Raw genomic sequence first — 24,459 nt, 5'->3', positions numbered from 1 at the left:
GTCTTGCGTACCCCCAAGTTTCACATCACTTAAAAACTACTTGCTTACAAATTCAGACAAACATAAAAAAAAAGTGTCACAGCACATTATACTGAAAAATTGCTTACTTTCTCATTTTTACCATAGAATTATAAATAAATCAACTGGAATATAAATATTGTCCTTACATTTCAGTGTATAGTATATAGAGCAGTATAAACAAGTCATTGTCTGTATGAAATTTTAGTTTGTACTGACTTCACTAGTGCTTTTTATGTAGTCTGTTGTAAAACTAGACAAGTATCTCGATGTACCCCTAAAAGACCTCTACATACACCCAGGGGTACATGTATCCCTGGTTGAGAACCACTGCTTTAATATACCCTGCTTTAAAATGGGAGTAGATTAAGAGCTTGTGTAGACAAACCCCTAGATTGTTGTTTTGATTCTAAAGTCAATGAAAAAGGCAGAGGCTCCCTCCCTCTCCAATATGGCATTTTGTTTAAGAACCTTAAACAATATACCTTGTTTAAGATACAGAGTCTAACTTTAGGCACCCAGGTATGTTGGCCTTAATTTTTATAGTTTTCATATAGTATTTAATTTCTCACTCTTACCATTGCACTAACTTCCTTTATGAAGGTAATAATTTTAACATAGTTATAATTAATAAAAGATTTTAAAAATGCAGTATTTTAAAAGACAGAAATTGGTTAAAAATTTGCACTAGTCTAGATATGGTACTATGCATTGCCACATGAGTAACCTGCATTTGAATTTCAGTCTGGTGAATCATTCCCGGGAATAGAATGTTATGTTGAGAATGATGGATTATCAATAAGACTGCTGTTATTGTGGCTGTAACAGAGCGATGTCTTAAAAAAAAGATTAAATGAGGGCATTCAGAATATCCATGGGAAACAAGGAGGATCTTCTGCTGTGGGAGGAAATATATATATTTAATCCTCCAAAACGAAAGACAGTTTTAGTTTACCTGAGTAAACCTTATACCATAGTTGATCTCAGCTGAAACAGATTTTCTTTCCTTTTCTGTTCGAACAGGTCTATCATCCAAGCCACGACAGAATCTGTAGAGCATCTGTCCTGTTTTTGGACCAAATTCCTTCTGGAGTTTTGACATAGTAAGATATTGTAAGTCTCCACAAGTTTTAATTCCCAAAGATGCCAACTTGGATTCCATTGACCTACCAACTCCTAACAAGAGAATAAGTAATTTTGTTCTGTTAAGTCTACACAATCCAGACAAAGTTCATTATTTTTAAAGCACGACCATTCTCTTTCAATCTTAAAATGCCTGGTATCCAGTTCAAATTTTAAGGTGGGATTGGGGGAAAAGGCACATTGGCTGCATTACGATTGACCAGAAACTTTTGTATCATGTACAGTATTTGTTTAGTCTGTACCGAATTTTAGTTAAGGGCCTAATTTTGCAGTTACTGATGTTTGTATGCTTGTTCCAATGTCAAGACTTGCTAACCTGTGCTTGCAAGACATTGCTTTTAACTTGTAACCCCATGGATAACAACAGTGTCTTCTACGCTTTGTACAACAACTGAGCACAAGGTCAGTATTAAGACAGTAGTCTGATTAATACATTTTATCAATCCAAAAAAGCTCTGAAGCCTTACATAATCAGAAACAAAATAAGTGAGATATATTTGCAACTGTACACAAGTGTTTGCACCTAAAAGGAAACCTGTAAAAATTCTAGCTATTTTCAATTGCTACTTGGTTGGAAACATGTTATTTCAGAGAGGAAAGATGGCTCAAATTATGAGTTACGAACCACCTGAAAATTGTAAGTATCCAAGTATGTTAATTGTATCTCTTTTTAGTGAAAATACTGATTTATAAAAATGTAATGATTTACAAATTAATCATAACTTATGCATTTACACTACTGTAGATGCTAAAGTTAGAATATTCTGAATCAGATTCCATCTTTTAGGATCTCCATTTTACAATTTAAATGGATGTACTGACACTGAAAACATTAAATGCAAGTGACATCAGAAAACTTTAAAGGACTTTTAAGTTAAAGCATACTATGTTATACTATAGAAAATTAAATTTAATTAGACAAAAATGGACAGATAGTACAGGTTAGATGAAGAGGCCAAACCAAAAAAAGTTATGTATCAAGAAAAAAATCAAGCTTCTAAAACCTAATTGCCTTGGCAATCTACAGTGAGCTACAGTCAGAAGTGAAATAGACAAATTAAGTATTATTCTAGATTTAGCATTATACATTGAGGAACATATGGATAATGATGCTATTTTCAAATATTTTATATGTCTACTACAATATCCTTCTGTTTTGTTTCCTTATATGAAAGAAATCTTTTTGGAACACATATTCCTAAAACAGCTGTGCATACAGTTTGAGCAAGATTAAGTACCCATTTATGCTCTGTATTTCAGTTATTCATTAATTTCAGGGTCTTCCCTCTCAAACTGTGTCAGGTGCATACACTATAAAGACAACATGCTATCCTGTTACATACAAGAAAGCACTTTGGCTTACAATTGCACAAATACAGTTGCCAAAATTGAGCAAATTTCTACTATTCTTCCATGACACAATCCACACAGATTCCTGTACCTCAAGTTTAGTGGTACAATAAATTAGAGATCTTTATATACAGTAATTCAATGAAAACAAATATTGTCAGTCCTACTTCTATGTCCATTATGGCAAGATAATGTACACAGAAGTGTTAAGGTGTTGTAGTCCTACTGGTTTCCTTTTCCATTGTATTCTCCACTCACTATTCCATCCTTGCGTTGGCTAATTTCAAGGAATACTTCCTTCTTTCAACCCAAGAATGCCCAGTTTTCCTGTATCTCCTCCTCTACATTCCACTCACTGACTTTTACTTCTCCACCTTCCTCATTTTTCTCCAACCCTTCTCTCACTGGGCATTACCTAATATCAACAAGTTTTAAGAAAACCATCCATCTTTTTACCCCCTTTCCTCTCCCATTTTTCAGTCATGACTCTTCATCCTTAGTAACTCCCTTTTTCTGGTGCCTTCCCAAACTTCAAAATTCTGTCAGTGCACACGCCTTTCTAAAAAAATATTCCCTTGATCCTGACACCACCTACAATATGATTTTCAACCATTCATAACAGAGCCAACTAACCAATCAGGCAAGCACATTATACTAAGAGAAAAGGAGTACTTGTGGCACCTTAGAGACTAACAAATTTATTTGAGCATAAGCTTTCGTGAGCTACCTAGCTTATGCTCAAATAAATCTGTTTGTCTCTAAGGTGCCACAAGTACTCCTTTTCTTTTTGCGGATACAGACTAATACGGCTGCTACTCTGAAACCTATACTAAGAGACTTTTTCATTACATTCCTAACAGTAACTACCCAAGTATAGTGACTCAGCATGAATTCTGCTGGAGGTGTAACACCCACAAATTAGCAATGCAAAAGTATTCAGGCTGCCTGAAATACTAAACTGAGTCCATCCCTTGCCAACTCACCATACTGTATGGCTTTGTAAGGTCTTTAATAAGGAATTTATTTTTAAAGAAGATACAAAGAAAATAATGTAAAATAACAAGAGAAATGAGAAGGAGCATTCCAGTATTCAGCAGATAATCCTAAACATGAAATATCTTCATTTTCCAGATTAGATAACCTTAAATAATGGCGAACCTCTTATGTGAAATTTGGGAAAAATAATTTGACCCTTGATTGATAATGGACACCAATTTGCAACATATAGCAAATTCTAATGTCAGCCTGAAAAATCCCTGTAAAAGAAGAACATCAATAATTCAATTTAAAAATGTACCTGGAAGATTGCTAACTAGCTGACCTCTAATAAAATCATCCACTTCCTCCGGTTTTAAGTGATACTGTCCATCTGGTTTTGCTTTGCGGGTTGCCATTCTGGCCAGCAGAATATTGGAACCTGTAAAAGTGAACAAATAATTAAAAGATGCCTATGCTGATTTCTGCCATCACAAACAGCATTTTCCTACTCAGAGGATGAGGAGAAAGGTGTAGAGAGGTATAGCCACATTTTAATCCCTCTCCAAATACTGCTTTGGATTTTTTATTTAGTATTTATTTGTTTCTGCAGTCCATGCTTCCACTCCACAATTGGTAGGGTTTGAGGGAAAAAGGGTATTTTTGCAACACTAACTTGTACTTGCTAAATTACAATAAAAAACACTCATTACAAAATTCTTTAATGTATTAGTCTCCAGTGAATGTTCTACACATGTAGAAATAGACATAGTAGCTATCAAAATTGCTAAAAAGTAAAATTTCAGCATCTTTATACTGTAGATCAGAGATACTCAGACTGAGGCTCATGAGCCACCAGTGACTCTTTAATGTGTCTCCTGCAGCTCTTTGCAGCACATTATTAAAACAGTGTGATTTAATTATTTATCAATCTAAGTTACTAACCAATCAGGATACTTTTAATATGTAATTAACCAATTGTAGCTGATAAAAAAATATGTGGTCATTGTGAGAATTATATAGTATATGAAACAATGAATTCTCACTACTGTGGCTCTTTTGGGTAATGGTGATCGCTAATTTGGCTCCTGAACCCCTGAGGTCTGAGTATCACTGCTGAAGATCATTCTGAAAAAAGATGTTGCGCTCAACGTAAGTATAATAAACTGTCAATTACACTAATCATACTAATAGTGAATTATATGATAGAAATGGGTATTTCTCAGCCCCTTTACCTACTAAAAAAGAATAAAATTCCATTAGTTTTACTATTAGAATGCCACATAAAAATCAGAGTGAGGGGACATTTGGCACACTTTCAGAATTTTTTTTCTGCTTATAGGTTTCTTCATGTCCAGCCAGCTACCACTCCAATATGGTGTGCTAGCATGTCTCATTCTGTGATATCATTGCTACCAAAAAAACCTTGCTGTAGCATAGGGAAAACTACAAAAGGTTAGGTAAATGCCACCATTTACAATGTCTTGTTCCCTGTCTCTCCTGTCCTGCAAGGGTTACATTATTTAATGTCTTTTTGGTAAATAATGATGGTAATGCAGACATCATGGGCATCATGCTAGCAATTATATTTATGACACACTCGATAAAGAAAAGGAGTACTTGTGGCACCTTAGAGACTAACAAATTTATTTGAGCATAAGCTTTTGTGAGGATTCCATGTCTAATTTTCCTTTGGTGTCCCATCCTCTGCCTGTAATATGTCACTTCAGATTTCCACCAGTCTACCTATCTTAGGTATATGGCTCCCATTACTGTAGTATCAAAGTGACTCACAATTTTTACTGTATATATCCTCACAGCATTATGTGAAGTCGGAAATACTACTATACTCATTTTACAAGATGGGGAACTGAGGCACAGAAAAAGTAAGGCCTTGTCTACACACATTCACAGGTTTTAATTTAATTGGCTTAGATAAAATGGCTTAGTTAAGCCAGTGAAATCTCTGTCTGTGTGGATGCTCTTATTTCCATCTAACTTAAATCTGTTCCCAACTGACTTAAGCTAAACCAAAATAATAAATTATAAATAATAAAAATAATAATAATAAAAGACAGTTATCTCAGAGATAAGAGCATTCAAACACACCTATATCAGAAATAAGAGTGTCCAACACAGGAGTTTTCACTGGTTGAGCTATATAATCAGTGAGAGTCACATCTTCGGTTATATTGCTGCAACCTTCCCAAGGAGATAAATTACTTGCTCAAGGTCTCACAAAGTATGTGGCAGGCTAAAGAACTGAATCCAGGTCTCTCTCAAGTCACAGGCTTGTGTCTTAGCCACTGGGCCACATGTCCTTTGTTCCAAATCATTTTATCCTGGCCTAAGGTTGATGTCCTTGTACTATTCTCATCATATGAAGTTTTAAAAAACCACTGGATACACAGTAATTGCAGACTGCTCTCTTTTTAAAAGTATTTGATATATACTTATTACTGGAACAAACATTTGACTGAAGCAATTGGTTCTTTCAACCAATAATATGAAATTGAAATCAGAATATAAAAGGTATGCTCAGAAACTGTATTTTTTAAAACAAAGCATAAGCACATTAAGTAAGGCTATAAAAGGTTCCAAATATGTCTCAAGGCAAGGCATGACACAAACAGGAATCTGGTGAATTATATTTAAAGTTAATAACAATAATGAATAAGAGATAATGGGAGAAGTCTACTTCCAACGAGCTACAATAATGGATTTCAACTTAAATCAGAAGTGAATTTTAATTGTCTCAAAATATTTATTCCCAGATTCTCATTTCTATAATATGATTATGAACAGAGAGAAAGGGGGAGAGAGAGAGGGACAAGGAAAAAGAAAAAGCAAGCATGGAAAATTTTCAAAGATGTGAATTCATATACTGTACCTCCTACAAAACTGACTACCTCTACTTTTAGTGAACATGTTTCATGACCTATACCAAATCATGCCACCCTATAGCCCTTTATTACTTTCCCGTTTTATACTGGATGGTGACTGAATAGGTTTTATCCTGCTTTCATTTGTAAAGTGTACTGGAAAAGATATCTTAATATTTATTTTTAAATGAACACAAAGTGTCCCAGAAGTGAAATTATATCACACTGTCAGTACTATAAAGGGAGCTGGTAGCAACCCCTAAAGTTAGGTTGCTTAACATTTTCCATCAAGGAATTTTTTTTAATAAATTTATTTTAATGGCAATGTTTTGTGTATTTCATGAAAACTCACTGTTTTAGCAGTCCCTTATATTATTTTGATATACCCAAGGACGGCAAGTGACACTTGTAAGTAAATATGAAATAAAGTACTAACCCATCCCAACAGAGGCAGCACATTTAGTCTGGTCTTTGATTTCGGTGCGGATAGCACTCGCAAATTCATCAGGAGTCAGTCTGGTCTCTGCAAGGATTTCAGTGATATCTACTAGTGCTTCATCACAACTGACTGCTTCGATGTTATGAGTATAGCTAACAACACAAAGTAAAGGAGGTGAAACAGCAGCAACAGCTCACCATCTGTTAAAACAAATACGTAGCAAGTAAAGTCTTCCTTTTGTGGTGGTATTTCCCTAATTTTTATTCTCATTATCCCACACAACTTAGTTAAGCATTTAAAAGTATTACTAAAGCAAACTACGGCCTAGGATTAATTTCAGTATGCATCATGCTTTTAAAAGATTAGTTGGAGAAGGAAAGTTAAATATTTTATTCTTCACCTAAAAATAACTGATCCCTTTCCCCTCCCCCCAGTCAACTGAAATAAAGAAGTAAACTTTTCTTTACATTTATTCCAAAAAAATTCAGTTCTTGAAAATGTGTGTAAAGAAATGTTGGTGTCTTGGAAGGGCAGCAGCACGTACAACACTTGCCAATTGAAAGCCACAGTCTTCTCCCACTGAAGTCAGTGGAAGTTTTGACTCTGACTTTTACAGGAGTCAGACGTTGATCATTTTGCAGGATTTGACCTAAAGATACAGAGCAACATAGGAGACAATCTCACTCTAAACTGACTACCCTCCATTACCCAGTCAAGATAAAAAGTTACTACAAAAGGAAGAACTGAGGTGGGAATGGTTTGAAAGGGGGAAAAAAATGGGGATAACAGACCCATGAAGATGAAAATCCTAGATCACATAATGGCATTTGGGAATGTAGCAAGTGAAAACATGCTTGATTGCTGCAAAAGATTATACAAATACACAATGCACTTTACCTGGCCAGTGTCTCATACACTGTCTGTGTAACTTCTTTGTATGCATGGAAGTCATATGGAACTGCTTGAAGACTTGGACATAGCTGTTTTGCTTGGCCAAAAAACATTCCATTCTTTACCCCAACTTGTCTAAAATCAAATAAAATCAAGTAAGTTATATAGATCTTCCCTTTTTCAAAAATCACATTTCAGATATTTACAAGGTAAAAAGTGTTTGTACAGCACCACCTAGCACAATGGATTTTCAGCCCATACCTAGGACTCCTAGATGCCACAGTAATACAAATAAATAATAATATTCATACTTTCCCACACCACTATTCCAGGCAAAGAACAGATATATAGGAGTTTTCTCCACTCATGTAAATGGTCTAATTGATGCAAAAAGTGACTTGCACTATAGTAATGAAATCCAAAAATTGTAGGATTTTGTGCTATGTGTCTCAAACAATGAACAGAAGTGGGGCTATTGGGGCTATTGGGAATATACACCGTAACTTATTTTAAAATTAAATAATATGTATTTTAGACAGAGCTTGCCATCTCCTGCTCCAAGCTATGAAAAAACATGAACTATGCAAAACAGTACAACTCTGGGATCAATGTGGTTTATTTTATTATAATGGCACAACTGTGTAAAGTTACGTATTGAACTATAAAATAAATAAAATCTTTGCAAAACCAAGCCAAAAACAAAACAAAACAAAACACCAGCTCATCTGCCCTATAATACTCTAACCATGGTTCCATGGTGATAATAAATGCAAGGGTGTTATTTGCCATACGAACCAATTAGGCTGTTGATTAATCGCAGTTAACTCATGCGATTAACTCAAAAAATTAATCGTGATTAATCACACTGTTAAATAATAGAATACCAATTGAAATTTATTAAATATTTTTGGATGTTTTCTACATTTTCAAATATAGTGATTTCAATTACAATACAGAATACGAAGTGTACAGTGCTCACTTTATATTATTTTTGATTTAAAATATTTGCACTGTAAAAATTCACCTCATACAAGCACCATAGTGCAATCTCTTTACCATGAAAGTGCAACTTACAAATACAGATTTTGTTGTTGTTACATAACTGTACTCAAAAACAAAACAATGTAAAACTTAAGAGCCTACAAGTCCACTCAGTCCTACTTCTTGTTCAGCCAACCGCTAAGACAAATAAGTTTATTTACATCTCTGGGAGATAATGCTGTCCATTTCTTATTTACAACGTCACCTGAAATGAGACCAGGCATTCACATGGCACTTTTGTAGCCAGCATTGCAAGGTATTTATATGCCAAATATGCTAAACATTTGTATGCCCTTTCATGCTTTGGCCACCATTCCCGAAGACATGCTTCCATGCTGATGATGCTCGTTTAAAAAAAGCATTAATTAAATTTGTGACTGAACTCCTTGGGGGAGAATTGTATGTCCCCTGCTCTGTTTTATCTGCATTCTGCCATATATTTCATGTTATAGCAGTCTTGGATGATGACCCTGCACATGTTGTTCGTTTTAAGAACACTTTCACTGCAGATTTGACAAAACACAAAGAAGGTACCAATGTGAGATTTCTGAAGGTAGCTACAGCATTCGACCCAAGGTTTAAGAATCTGAAGTGCCTTCCAATCGTTGGATCATTATCAAGCAGAACCAGTCCTCGCCATGAACGCATGTCCTCTGGAATGGTGGTTGAAGCATGAAGGGAAATATGAATCTTTAGCACATATGGCACGTAACTATCTTGTGATGTCAGCTACAACAGTGCCATGCGAACATCTGTTCTCACTTTCAGGTGACATTGTAAACAAGAAGCAGGCAGCATTATCTCCTGAAAATTTAAACAAACTTGTTTGTCTGAGCAATTGGCTGAAAAAGAAGTAGGACAGAGTGGACATATGGGCTCTAAAGTTTTGCATTGTGTTATTTTTGAATGCCTTTTTTTAATACATAATTCTACATTTGTGAGTTCAGCTTTCAGGATAAAGAGATTGCTCTACAGTACATGTATTAGGTTAATTGAAAAATACTATTTCTTTTGTTTTTTACAGTGCAAATATTTGTAATAAAAATAATATAAAGTTAGCACTGTACACTTTGTATTCTGTGTTGTAACTGAAATCAATATACTTGAAAATGTAGAAAATATCCAAAAATATTTAAATAAATAGTACTCTATTACTATTTAACAGTGTGATTAATTGGGATTAATTTTTTTACTCACACAATTAATTGGGATTAATATTTTTAATTCCTTGACAGCCCTAAATATCAATATATTATATATCTTTGAGACTATATTTAAAACAGGTTACTGTAGGTGCTGGATGTTCCCCTCTTGACCAGGATATTTGGTGAATTCAGCACACAATTTGTGGGAAAAGTACCATTAGATTTGGTGATCACAAGCAATCAGGACTTTAATTTTATGCCTCATCTGTGCCTGACCTCCAATAGTACAACATTCCTAATGCAATGAAAAAACAGTGGTTCAGTTTCAGAGAGAAGGACGGCACCTATTAAATCAATCACTTTGTATGGAACCTCGGATTTTCTTTAGTGGCCTTGGCCCAACTGAAATATGCTTAGCTTGTGAGAACTGATTAATACCATGTTTCAAGCTATGAGCTAAAGTAAAAAGGGAGAGGAAACACATTTTCCCTTCTTGTGCTGGTGCCTAGCATAATTTATTTAAATGTAGTTTCTGAAACAAAGACTAAGTGTTCCATGTTTGGATGAATTTAAGCAATGTAAATAGATATTTCACTAGCCATCTGTGAGCACTGTATGACAGAACTTTACAATCAAGATGACAAATAATTTCTACCTACCTGGCTTCATAACTACAAGATGCAATTTCAGCCATTGACAAACCAGAGATATCCAAGTCAGCTCCATTCATCTGTGCAGAATCTGGATTCTCCCCGATTGATGAGTCCAGTTTATCAGGAACTCTATTTTCTGCTTGGAAAAGAATATTTTACATTTTGTTCTTATATTATTGTCTTAATGGTTCAAAAGACTTATTTCATTCCAAATAACCAATGGACTACAACTGAAATTTTTTCCAGCAGTTTCTGTGTTCATATTCTATGATGAGGAATTTCTTCACAATATATTGGTTCAAATCATCCAATAACCGATTAGGTCAACAAAGAACTTACCAATATATTAACACCCATCTATGGGGTTGATCTCTGGAGGACAGTAAAATATGATGCTACTGAAGAATAACTATACTTTCTTTTTTTCACATTATCTGAGACCAACTTGTAGATGGCTAGTGGCCAATAAAATTCAGACTATAATAATACTGTGAGTTGAGAGAACCGTTAATACCCTTAACATGGTTGTAAAAACAGATTTAATTGCCAAACTCCTGAGGTTTCTTTAAGCTACAACCTATAAACTAAATGCAAGACACTCAAAGCTTATCAACCATTTGTCTGAACAAAAGAATGTCATATTTACACCCCTTTAAAAAAAAAAAAAAGTTAAAAAGTACAAGAATATAGAATTTCAACTTAAAATGCAATTCCGCAGCTCAGCCTCCTTGTAACCTAGTACTGACATCTCTACTTTCTAGTAATTACTTAATCTAAACATCAAGTAACTTAATTTAGATACCTCAAATCAGAATTTTAAAAGTTAAACGAAATACCAAGAATATTTTCAGATCAGGAAATAAGCAAAAAAATGTAAGCCTTGCTGGATACTTATATGTCCTTCACAACTTTCAGCTTCATTGTTAAATTCATAGATAACGTTTCAGTCACTGGCCTCTGATGTTTCTCTTAGTGGGATTCAAAAGCACCTGATTTAGTATATCATTCCAAACGTCCACTGGACCAAAATGATGCAATGCTAAATAAATATTCCATTCTCAGACTATTAAAGAAAAGGATGAGACAGATCTTTAGCTAATTCTATAAAACCTACTTTGAATGAGCTAAGACAAAAAGACTTAAGAATCATTCAAGCCACCTGAGTACTACATACATATGCAGAAATGTATGGTAGAGAGATACAGCAAACTGGGAAAAAGTAAAGCATTCTCTATTCTATTCAGATTCTTATTCTCTGCACATCAATATGGTAGCTAAGTATCTCTACATAAGCACACTGACTCTTAATTGTAGGTCAGCCAGAAAAATAAAGTAGCTGCAAAAAACCCAAAGCTCTGAAATCAAGAACTGAACTCTAAATGGTGAAATCTCAAAGGACAAAAAGCTACTGCTTGCTTTAAAGGAAAAGTATAATATACAATTTAGAGTTGGTTTTCATCATTGCAGTCTATTTAATACAATACACCTTTGTAATATAATACAATATACAAGTTATAGCTGCGCGTGCCCAATAATACTGTATGACAACAGCTTACAGATTAACATTTTTAGTTTGAAAAGAAGTATGTTGCTATCTCCACATAAAGGTGGTTATCAGACCAAAGAAAGTGTTGTAATGGGGGGCAGAATCTGACTCATGTGACTCATCTGCCTTTCTACAGAACTTCTAATTTACTTGTCTTTTTATTTCTTAAAAATTTGTTTTAATGTTTGATGGGCTCATTAAGTTACCTAAGATGTCGGAAGTTGCAAATTTATTAAGAGCAAAATTATGGCCCAAATAAAGATAAGAATGACAAGAACAACGTATTTAGTCTGTGCCTTTCTGTGCCCTGGCCTGAGATGTTGTTGTCATCTTGTCTATCTTCATTGGGCTCGTCGACCTTTTCCACAGCGTAGCAGAGCAGATCCCCCCATGAGCTGATGGAGTCACTTCATGTGAAATTCCGGGCAATGCAGAACACATTGTCCTCACTGGAAGGCAAGGTAGAGAATCTCTCATCAAAAGTTGGGAAACTAGACAAATGCATGGTGAATGTGGAGCAACAAATGGAGAAATCAGAGGCCAGGACCCTAAGTCTGTGAAAAAGAAATCGCTGAGAATAAATCTGTGAGTAATATGATAGTTAAAACTGTTGCTCTTTAGAATGAAAACTGGAGACACAGGGGTGGAGGGAAAGAAAGACTAAAAATATCCACGTCTTGGACATCCTGGCTAGGAAAAGAGACCCCAACCTCTGAATTGTGTGTGTACACTAATCCCTTAGTTTTCGGACATGAATGTTAAAGAAGATATCAACAGACTGTAATTTCTATCACTCAGGAAACTGCTCCAAATTGACATACAGAGTGAGAAAGACAACAAATTTTAAATTTAAAAGTTATATAGTTTTGGATGAATCCAAAAAAGAAAAAAGAAGTATTTCATAAAGGATCCAAGATTCTACTGTTCCTAGATATCTGTCCAGCAACCCAGACCAAAAAGCAGGAACCAGTATCACTGAAGAAGCAATTTGCAAAAGCAGTAGTTGAAGCTGAAGGAATCTGTATCTGGTCAAACTAAGTGAGTCACAGGAATTTATGTATCTATTTTTTTCAATTTGGAACATTATTTCTAATAAGCAAGTTCTGGAGAAGGCAAGATCAGAGAACAGTTTGGACAGCATGAGGCATCAAACAAATGAAGTTTGCTCTATACAGGAGAATTGGTGTAAAAATGAATTTAAGTAAAAAGAATACTCGGGCCCATTTTCTTCTCATTTACACAAGTATATCCCCAACAGATTGTACATGTTTAATAGAGCACAATTTGGCCTTTTGGGTTTTTGATATCTATAGAAAATAGATTTAAGTTTGTTTCACATGGGCCTATATGCCTACTGGACCATATTTACATGCAGTGCACAGCATAGTTTGTTCCTGCTGTGAAGTGCTTCATGTACACTATCTAGGATGTAGCAAAGTCAGAGTTAGTTAGCAGTACCACCTTTTCAATTAATGCTAAAAAGTAATGCTCAATCACTAAATTCATTTTGTTCTCCTCAAGACGACAATCTGATACTTTTAATGAAAATCCATAATAGTCTCTCTTGATATAAGTTTGGTAAGTTGAGATAAAATTAATAAAAAGAGACTTTTTAAAAATGTAATGAACCTGTAGTTAATAAGATACATACTTTAAAAAGAGTGCCAGGGAGGGAAAAACAAAACAAAACAAAACACCTTTTGGCAAACTATAGGCTGTGCAGGAAGAAAGAAAGAGCTGCCTGCCAGCAAGGGAAGATGCTGAAGTAAAAGGTCTGAATGTGCGCACTTCCAGAAAAAGCTGCTGCAATAAAGAACAATGAGTTTGTAACATACTGAACCTGAGCTCCAGTGAAACCTTGCACACTGAATATCATAGAAGAGATACTGTGGAATTTGTGTATCACATATAGTATGTTATTCTTAGGTAATCTCCCTCAATTTTATTTAACAAGCTAGCTTTCCAAGACATTTCTAAATTGTAACAAATGACCTTCTTATCAAAATACCCTGGCCTGGAAAATGTTGTAGAGTGCCTATGTTTAGAACTATGCTACCAACTGTTCATTGACAAACTATAGTGCAACAAGGCTAAATCCCTATAAACAATAACTGCCCTTATTATAAACCACTCAGTCTTACACATGGCACTATGAATCAATTCGATTAAGTCTGAACATCCTGAAAGGCACTAAGAAAAGGTGGAGCGACAATGGGTTCTATATTTTTTATTTTCTTCCTGTTTTAAACTGTGATTATGCTATTGCAAAACGACAAAGGGCATCTATTACGGAAGATATCTGCTTTCCATTTTTCTTCCAAGATCTGCTTAATTTATTGACAAAGCCAACTTTTTACTGTTAATATTACAGAAACAACATAGTTGTGGAAAATCAAACTATTCTATTCTACCTTGCACATCAACAAAATTACTAACTGTGGTATAAATTCTAATCCAACGCTATTTGTTGATTCTGCTGCTGATGTAAGAAGTGAAAAACAATCTGATTTCCAGAAATCAAGCTGAAATTAAATGGTAGCGGTTAGAAACCTCTTTAAACTTCTAAACTGAGAAAAATTAATAAAATAACTGGGAGAATAAATATGAAAAGCTATTTATTTTTAGTGTGTCACTTTTTTCCATAGTAAACATACTTCAGATTGTATAAACACACCTAGTCTTAAATGCTGTCTTACAGTAATTTATTGTTGACACTTGTATATTGCTACTTCAGAACACAAAATATAATAAAAACAGTTTCTAAAGTACTGTGGAAGAATGAGAAATTCTTTAATAATCAACAACAGATGCCTGTCTTTTGAGGGAACAATCCTGATAGTGAGAGGACAGAATTCATTGAATTCTTCAGGGGCTTTCCAGCAACTGAAATATTCTAAAAGGAAGCTACATTAAGTCTACAGGTTAAGACATATATAGCTCAAAGACTTATACCTATATCTTAGCAGCCAATTTCTCATCGGTAACATGCTGCTGTTTGTACAGTTCTCCTATGCTTTCTAATAAGTCCTTTTAGCAACCTTAACTTTTGATATTTTGTACTGGATCCTCTGTGATATACTGTTACTCAGGTGCAAATGATCACAGATGGTCTATGTTTATCTTATTTTTCAAACAGGACATACACATTTACCAAAGCACTATACTTTATTCCCATCCCTAACCAAAAAGGAAATAAAAAATAAGTTACCCTAAAATATATGCCCATTCTCAACAAAACTAATTAGCAGAATGTAAATATGGCAAACTATTACAGAAGCAATTTATATTGTTGACAGGATAGTGGTCTCTGACAAACATTAATCTCTCTCTCTAAAGTCAACTCAGTGAAAAGTATTTATCCTTAATTTTTTATAACTTTAATGAGAGATTCTTCATCAGCACTGTGATTTTAAAATCAGACTCATTTTTGTACCTGCTTTGCCATTCAATATCTTATTCTGGTAATATTGCCATTCCATCTGTGGGTTTGCACCAGGGCGAAGTGGTGCCCTTCCAGCACCTCTGTTGCTTGTAACAGCCACTGGTTTTCCTGTGAAGAATAATTAAGTTAATTAAAGTCCATATATAATAAACATTTACAGCAACAGCACACCAAGGCAAAGTTTCTGACAATGTTTACTTTAATTTTGTTCGCTTCTTTCAACACCATTCTTTCAGCGTTATCTAATCTTCTAGCATTAAGGAAGCAGCAGTTAAGGAAGTGACATGCATTAGAAACAATAGTTTAGTTAACTGGTTACAATCTCATGTCAAAAGGAGGAGAAAAGAGAAATCCTTTGAAACAAACACTAAAAATCCAGCTATGCTAGTTTGTGTATAAGGACTTGCCTAAACAGAAGATGCACAGCTTAACTAGATATCTGATATTGTACCAATTTAGTCGAACCATTGCAACCTCTATGCATTGCCATCTTACATCAGTTTACCTTGCACCTGCCATTTAACTAAAGTAAGCTAATGTAAACGAGGTTTAAACTGGTATAAAACAGTCCACACACAAAGGTGTAACAGTTTAACTAAAATGGTGAAAGTCTTGTTAAGCCAGTCATAACTCTATGTTTAGACCAGGTCTAACCGCTGACCATTCTGGCCTAACCTTTCCCCATTTTAATCACCAATGAACTTTTCCATGCTTGTCTCTTTCAGGCTGAATTTTTTTGGAACACTTCAGCACAAACAGTGCAACCACTTCCATGAACAGGTTTAAAGAACAGATTGTATTTTTTTATGTTTGCAAATCTATTTTTAATTTTATATGTATAAATAAAATATTAGAAGCTCTAGCCCTTCTCTCCATAACAGAGATTTGATATTTGGCAGGGAGATAGCCCCGGTGTCAGAGAGGCACCTGCATCCCTATGAAAATACATCCAGATCTGGCAGACTTATAAACTTATGACATTTGCCATTTGCACAGTAGAGCTAACCGGTAAAATCTCTGAACATTCCATCTGCATTGAGCATGCTCACCAGCCTCAGTGAGTATGCTCCCTTGCCTCAATGTCCCTCTGTATGCACTTTCTCCCAGACCCCATAGCAAAAGGTCTGGACAGGTACAGCAATAGAATATCTTTTGGCCTATGGGAAAGCGTACTGAGCTAGGACCAAGGAGACAAAGAGTTATGTTCTTTCCTTTTCCACTTGACTGCCCTTATTAAGCAAAAGGCCACATACCGCTTACCTTAGAAAACAGGCAAGCATCATTCTGACTATTTACAGATGGGGTAAAGAAACAAAAAACCAACAAAAAAAATCACATTTGGTATCCACGCTGCCTTTCAGAATGCTTGTGCTAAATCTATATGATTATCTATGCTGTCTGTAACCATGTGACCACTTCCCCTTCCACAGCCAGGACTTAACCCAGGATTTCTGATCCTCAACATTCCTCTGCTCTCTAGCAAACAGTTGCATAAGACACTGGAAAAGATAACTGCATAGTATTACTACCAGTTACTCCTTTAGTTTATCAGGTAGGGATCTGTGCTGTGGATTTACAACTTCTGCAGTCATAGCCTGCTGATGACTCATGCAGGAGAGGTTCAAAATAGTTCCACATGTAATTTCTGTTCTTCAAGTTAAGCCCCCCCCCACCCCCCAAAGCCTAGGAAATTACATAGGAAAAAATGTTCAAAGACCATTAAGAGTTGCAAAATCAGGCACCCCTAAATTAGGAAATACCTGAATTCAGGTTGCCCATGCTTAATAATAATAAAAGATAAGTCATCCCAACAGGGTTCAGATATAGCCCAGCTCTCCCCCCATTTCTAGTTTTGGAGGGGTTATGTATCTCCAGTTTTCACCTTTTCACACCTTTGGCTGCTGAGAGTGGGGAAAGTATTTTCTTCTTTTCCTTGGTCCTAAGTGCTGGAAAGAAGGCAGCAAGAATTCCACTCTGTTTCTTCCACATGTATCCACTGAGTGTGGGGCACTGAGCAATACAACCTGGCAATATGAGCAGTGCTCTCATATCATCGGGCAAAGTTATTAGAAGAAATGCACTCACCAAATCAACTTTCCTTGTTGTCAGCAAGTGCATTTTCAGTACTGTATAAGTGATTTTTGACATTTAAAAATATATGAAAACTGACCTTTGAGATCAGGCCTATTTCGAATACCCACTGATACAAAGAAGCAATCCATATCCATGTGCATTATACAGCGCTGATGCTTGGATGAACTTAAGACAGAAACATTACCTGGTATAAACAAATACAAACAGAAATTTTGAAACCTAATTTACAATTTTTGCAGTATTCATGTTAGTCATCAAGGACTGATATAAGACGTTTCCAAATACACCGAAGTTATTTTTATAATATTCCCCACCCAACTATTAAACTGCCTTTAAGGAAAAAATAAATTGTATACTATTCAATGCACTAGAATAATAGAATGCAATATAACAACATTGTGGAAATGTAGCCATAAGTCTACTAAGTGAGGCACATACCCCATGATATCCTTTTTATGTTCTCAAAATTAAAATTCTTCACCTTGTTAAAACAAGTCTGTTTCCAGGAGTTTACTATATATACACTAATAACTAAGTCTTAATATTCACCATGCTAAAATTCAATCTGCAATGGAATGCTTCTTCAGTTTTTGATCAAAGATCAGAGCAGTCATTATCTCTGCACAATCTTCTCTGTTCACAAGTGTTGAATGATTTAAAAACCTTTTCTATAATGGGAATTTCAGTCATCAGTGTACCTACACAGGTGCAAAACCTAGCATAGGCAAGCAAAACAGCTATAAGCTGCAATTTACACTGATGCAGCTTACTCCTGCTTGAATCTGGGGTAAGCTCCATTAGATCAATTGTCACTTATAATAATTTCCCCATGTACACTATAGAATTTGAACTGGTGCAGTTACACTGGTGACTGGCCACCAACCACTGAAATTGGAGCAAATCCCAAGTGTGGACAATACCTAACACTCCATCATGAAAAAGTATTTCAGATCAAGAAAACTGAATTGCTTCATTTGTCAAATGGGAAACGATGAGAGGAAATAAACTGTTTTTAAGGCCCTGTTTTCAAACATTTAATCATTTTATCTCATCTATCACCTGTCTTTTTATTTTTTTTAAAGAAAAGTATTGCTCAATATTATACAATTAGGGAAAACAAAGGAATACATAATGACAGTTTGATACCTTAAAGAAATAAAAATCTCTACTAGAAGTAATGGTCTGCCTTTCATCCTTAGTTAATTAGGAAGAATAGTTCTGCATGTTCAAGGAGATATTGCTAAAGATATAAGATGAAAAATAATATTTAGGCTACTACTATACTTAAAATATTTAAGTTCTGGTCATTTTGTTCTTTACATGAATAACTTCAGTATGGCATCTGCATGCACTGCAACACACTTACAGAGCCAATTTTTGTTCTAGATCAGATGAAGAAGGGTCACAAAGATCCAAGAGCATGTAGCAGTCTTGCTAAAAAATTCTCATTTCGATTATAGATCATTTCCAACTGCTACTCAACTTAGAAATCTTCAGTATGAACTGTAAGAAGTAGCGAGTTAGATTTTCAAAGAAAAATGTAAGACCAAATACCTCCTTTGTTTGTATAGATAAAAGTGTTTATCCTCAAGAACCCAAAACAGCTTGGCAATCTCTGGAAGAATTAATTAATAATTCTACAGAAAAGAATTGTATTTACAACTGAATTTCATATTAAGTCACAATTTGCTTTTAAAATTAAAAAATGAAGAAGGCCCTTCAGACTTTCATTTATCAAAATCACGTAAGTAGCTATTTCATATAACCTCATAACCTTTTGAATACAGAAAGCTCATATGTTTAATCTTGATCAGCTGCCTATCATAAGACTGAAGAAAGAGAGAATCTTTTTAAGTAAAACCGTCAAACAAGTATCTACCTGTGTCAGCTATCGTAAGTGCAGACCTGCCCACTTTCAATTTTTTTAACTTTTCCCTTCCCGGAAAGACACCATTGTTTTTTCTCTGCAGGGTATTGACAAATTCTGTCAATTCACACTTCCATGTAGATATGTGATGCAGTCTTGAACGAGAGTAAAAGTCAGAAATAAAACTGCAGTCTAAAGGTCTGGACAATGACGAGGGAGTGGCCTTGCTATGAGTAGGTACTGAAGAAGTGCTTTTTGTGCTTAAAGGCCCCTGAACAGTGGAGTGGTGAGCACCATTTATTTTAGTATTACTGTGCAAAGATGAAGATGAGAATGAATTACTCATAGTCCTATGTGGGTTCTTTAAAAGATCTGTGTTTTTGTTGCTTTCCTGCAACTGCTGCATAGTGCAGTCTCTAAAGTCAATGATGCCTTTTTCAGTCTTCCCCTTCTCTGGCACAGAGCCTGGAGATAACCTGCTTGCAACTCTATTGCCATAGGGCACCACGCAATCCTGTGTCTGTAAGGCACTGGTAGAATTATGAGTATGTCCATTAAAAATGGCAGTGCTGTCTCTGTGATGCTGAATTCCATTTTGTTTCCTCCCAGGAAAGACCTGCTCCAGCTCCATAAAGCCTAAATCTTCACTTTCTTCTTTCTCTTCCTCATTCCAGCTACTGATGCCATTGGCTTTGATCTCATTTTCAGTCTCATACTTTTTTATTACGCAATTTCTAGAACAGACAAGAAAATGTTATTTAATAACCTTACAAAAAACAAAGATACAGTTCATCAAGAAATAATTTTAAGTGTTTACATATACAAATAACATAGATAATTTAGGGATTCTGAATGCTCACATGCAAACTCCTGCTCGGTTATTAGAGATAGATGATTATATGACTTTATTACTAAGTTTGAACTATGATCTTTCACCACAAAAAGTCAGTATTTTCGGTACACAAACTTTTGTAGATTTGCTATAATATTATTAATATAAGAGTTAAAGGTCACTCCTGCATTAATCATGCTCTCTCATTAGTAAGGCAACTTTCTCTGGATTAACAGTAAGATATATTTGCCGAAAAACCATGAGCAACACAGTAATTTGGATTTTTTTTTTCTTTTTTTGGAAACATAACCATACCTTGGACAGCACTAATAATGTAAGGCTGCTGGAAGGGAATATCTTCCATTTTATCCCAAAGATGCAATTTTTACACTCTTTGTATAATAGAAAATGTTAATTGCAAAGATCAAAAACTTATTTCTCCTTTTTGGAGGAAGATTTAGGATAGTTTGTTGAAATCCATCTGGTTTTCTCCTAGCTAAAACTTGTTCCAGATCTATAAACTCAAAATAGTCACAGCTTTTGGAGATTTGTTTTCTTTAAGAAAAACTGTTTGCATGTTATGTATGTATAAAAATAAACAGTAAGTGTTGTGCAGTATATTAGCTATTTACTTCTTCCTTGATACCGTGAAGACAAAATTTTTACCTCAAAGAGTAATACTATAATAATACCAATGAATATAAGTGTGATTAAAATTAGACTTTTCAAGAGTTAAGTGGATTCTCGGTCTATAGAAAAACCTAAATACTCCCATAGAAACCCATTTTAACAAGCATTCAAAAGGTGACTGGTAATTAGCTATTTGACATGCAAGTAAAACCAGAAAGCTAATTAGCTGTGATAACAATTCATCTAAGATTACTGCAATTATAAACTACATTAAACATATCAACAATATTTTGGAATAGCTATGTGTTTGGGAAGCTGTTGTTTCCCAGTGGCACTGACTTAACAGAGTCATAGTATACAGTAAGTTTTAAAATTCAGAATGGTTATGTTAGATACTTATGAAAGCCTGGATATTCTTTTCATCCCAAAAATTATTATGAACTTAATATTAAACTAGGGTTTAGGTTACTATAATATCACCTACAGATGAATGTAAGCAAAAAAGAAATGCTTCGCATGTACATACAGTAGGAGCTCTTTCATCTGTCACCACTTAATCCTCCTTCAGCACCGCTACGCAGGATTAGATCTACAGTCTACTAAAACAAGTATTAACTGACTTTTTTATGTGACATAGAGGAACATAAACTACCATTCTGAATCTGATCTGGGGCCCATCTAATCCTATATCCTGTCTCAGACTATAGCCAGTATCAGATGTGTCAGAGAATTCTGCGAGAGACATCAAAAATGGGCAATTATGGAATAACCTGCCCATAGGGGGAAATTTTTTCCTAACCCCACTCACTCCCAAATCAGTTAGAGACTGACTTGTATCTACAAGTGGTAGGGTTTATTCCCCTTCCAATTTTGTTCTTTATATTTTTTAAATCCTTTGTAATACATTTCATTTTCCTTATCCATATAAATGTCCACCCTTTGAGTTTTGCTAAATTCTCGACGGAAAAATGTCCACAGGCTAGTTATGCACTGCAATATTTTGAACTTATTTTTTTCAGCTATATTCATTTATACTTGCTCCAAAACCTTTACCAAAAGAATAATTATCTCAATTTATTATTCTTTTTAAACCAAAGACCTAATTTCAGTATCACTGGTCAGATTCTCTTAATGTGTGCAACACACACTGTTTCCATACAGCTGTGTGCTATACCCATTGCGTCCTACAGTAGAAACATTATGGAAAAGTGTGGTTCAGGGGTCAAGGCACTGGACTCAAAAATAGGATAACTATGGGACCCTAGACGACTTATTTCATATCTCTATGCCTCTGATTTTCCATCTGTAAAATGTGGATAATGACACAACCTCCTTTGTAAAATGCTTTGAGATAAGTGATATAATGCTATATAAGTATTATCATTTTAAACTGATTACAGCCGACTGATCAACAGCTTTGTCAGTATTAACAGACTGAAAACACTTACACCCTGTTGTTGAGCTCTTTAGCTATATTGCTAGGACCTGGCATCGGATCTTCAGGTTTGCATATGGTACTGAAGTTGAGACCTTTCTGAACACTTGACTGCTTCGTGTAAAGCTGATATGGAATGTATGAGAGGAGATGTCCGGCTTTTATGCTGAAACAGAAAAGCAGCAAAAGTTTATCACTCAAGGCTTTCAGAAAAATATGTAAACTAACATTATCTTAGTTATAATAGGCTAATACTTTGATCATTACAATCTGCTGTCTTGCTATACATGGTTTTCTCTGCAGTCCTTTAACTGTCCATATATTTCAGTTGTGTTATCTGAACCTTTAAAGAGTTGATGTATTGCACCTAAGTGGGAAAAATTGTTTTAAATTTTAAAAAAAATGTAAGAAGTGCAAGCTATGAAATGAGGATAGAATAAGTAGGATTACAATAAAATTGATAAATACTTTACACACTCTGAACTGCTAAAAAGAATTTTAATGATTGTTCAAGAAATCTAGAAAGTAAGCATATAAGATGTGAAAGTCACTTTTTTTTATTTGAAGTATAATAGACCAAAATTAAGCACGCTTACCACAATAACTGCTGTACAACTATAGCCAAAAAGGTGCAACAAATATTGATTTATCAGATTTAATAAAAAAAAAAGCAAGTAGCTTTAAAAGGGGTCAGAACATAAATTTTAGTTTATTGGTCTGATGGACATCAGTACTTCAGTTCCAAATTCTGGACTTTAAGTACTGCATATTCACAATATAATAGAAATGTTATCAATTAGTTGTCTCAGATCAATGCTGTGCTGGGAAATCCATTTAACTCTGAACACTGTAACAGACAGATGCACTCCAGAAAAAAAAAAAAATCAGAGATGAGCATTTCACTAGGATCTGATTCAACTTTAAAGAGTTCCCTCAACTTCTGCAATTCTACAGGCTCAACTGTCCCATCCTGTAAGGGAATACACCAGTAGGAAAGAGGAGAAAGCTTCCAGAGGTTTTTCTCATGAAGATTTGACATTGATCATTCCAGTTCCATGCTTCTGGTATGCCCTGTCTCTAACCCACCCGACTTGCACTGTTAGGCCTGGGAGAAGCTGGTAGCTTCCTCAGGAGCCCTTCTCCTTTAAAGTGGGATCCTGACAACAAAAACCCACCCAGAATGAGATTTTATCTTTCGTTTCTGATCTCTGTTCATGGTGGTGAAGGAGATGATGTGCTCCCTTCCTAGCCACTACCCCTCTCCCTGACCACAGGAAGAGATCTCCATACTGCACTTTGGAACAGAGGTGATGCTGATGTGCAAGTCCTTTTTACCCCAGGGAGGGGTGAGATACATATGAGAATCAAGTAATCAGACTAGATTCAGAGCTTTTAAGAGAGGACACACAGAGAGAGATGATTTATCAAAACTATTTATTAACACCTCAATACTTTTTTCTCCATGATATATTTCCTAACTAGCTGAGACTTGTACTCTATTAAGGGACTTGGCAGGGGAAAAAGTCTCTGTTGGCTGTCATGTTACAATTAGGGAAGAATGTAAAGGGAGATCATGTTACCTAATTAGAGAAACAAACTAGTTAGCATTTTTAGAGAGAACTGGGAAGGTTTCTAGGGAAAGGTGTAATCAAAGCAGCTACAATAGAGAAAGTCCCCGAAACAGATGAATTAAGTACATTTTGACACATTTATACCACTTAAATGATATTCCTTTATGAATACTGTGAATTAAATGACATTTCAAACCTTTCAAGTATAAAAAATGTGGGTGCAGCAACCAAGCATTTATACTCCTGAAGTATGAAAATTTTTTCATATCATCACATGAACTTGAATAACCCAAAGTGACAGTCATAAAATTATCCTGTCAACTTTGAATACAAACACAGTACTTAATACTGGTATTTTCTATGCTGAGATTTTAGCCATTGGTGTAGCTGCATCAGTCACACACCTACCATTGACACTGTATATACTGCATTAACCGCTAAAATCCCAGTGTAGACAAGGCCCCAATGGGTTTTTCTAGACTGGCATAAGTCTCAGAGCCCCTGT

General features: G+C 35.1%; 1 protein-coding gene across 15 annotated transcripts in view; it reads right to left on the bottom strand.

The window, feature by feature from the left end:
* REV1 (REV1 DNA directed polymerase) overlaps nucleotides 1-24,459 on the bottom strand; it is a 93,408-nt gene that overhangs the window by 42,557 nt on the left and 26,392 nt on the right. For 3 of the 15 annotated variants that reach the window (XM_043537065.1, XM_037898300.2, XM_037898307.2), the window contains exons 5-15: nucleotides 22,397-22,549; nucleotides 19,499-20,220; nucleotides 17,696-17,803; nucleotides 17,418-17,549; nucleotides 15,517-15,633; nucleotides 12,380-12,532; nucleotides 10,544-10,673; nucleotides 7,705-7,833; nucleotides 6,805-6,959; nucleotides 3,809-3,928; nucleotides 974-1,194 (exon numbers count right to left, since the gene is read on the bottom strand). In XM_043537065.1, coding sequence (XP_043393000.1) covers nucleotides 974-1,194; nucleotides 3,809-3,928; nucleotides 6,805-6,959; nucleotides 7,705-7,833; nucleotides 10,544-10,673; nucleotides 12,380-12,532; nucleotides 15,517-15,633; nucleotides 17,418-17,549; nucleotides 17,696-17,803; nucleotides 19,499-20,220; nucleotides 22,397-22,549 — 2,140 coding nt within the window. Of the gene's footprint in view, nucleotides 1-973; nucleotides 1,195-3,808; nucleotides 3,929-6,804; nucleotides 6,960-7,704; nucleotides 7,834-10,543; nucleotides 10,677-12,289; nucleotides 12,309-12,379; nucleotides 12,533-15,516; nucleotides 15,634-17,407; nucleotides 17,550-17,695; nucleotides 17,804-19,498; nucleotides 20,221-22,396; nucleotides 22,550-24,459 lie in introns of those variants that run through there. The other 12 variants (XM_043537080.1, XM_043537103.1, XM_043537090.1 and 9 more) reach the window with 10 other exon arrangements.

This window comes from Chelonia mydas, chromosome 1 (genome assembly GCF_015237465.2).
Source record: "Chelonia mydas isolate rCheMyd1 chromosome 1, rCheMyd1.pri.v2, whole genome shotgun sequence".
Lineage (NCBI taxonomy): Eukaryota > Metazoa > Chordata > Testudines > Cheloniidae > Chelonia > Chelonia mydas.
This window is presented reverse-complemented; position numbering and strand designations above follow the sequence as displayed.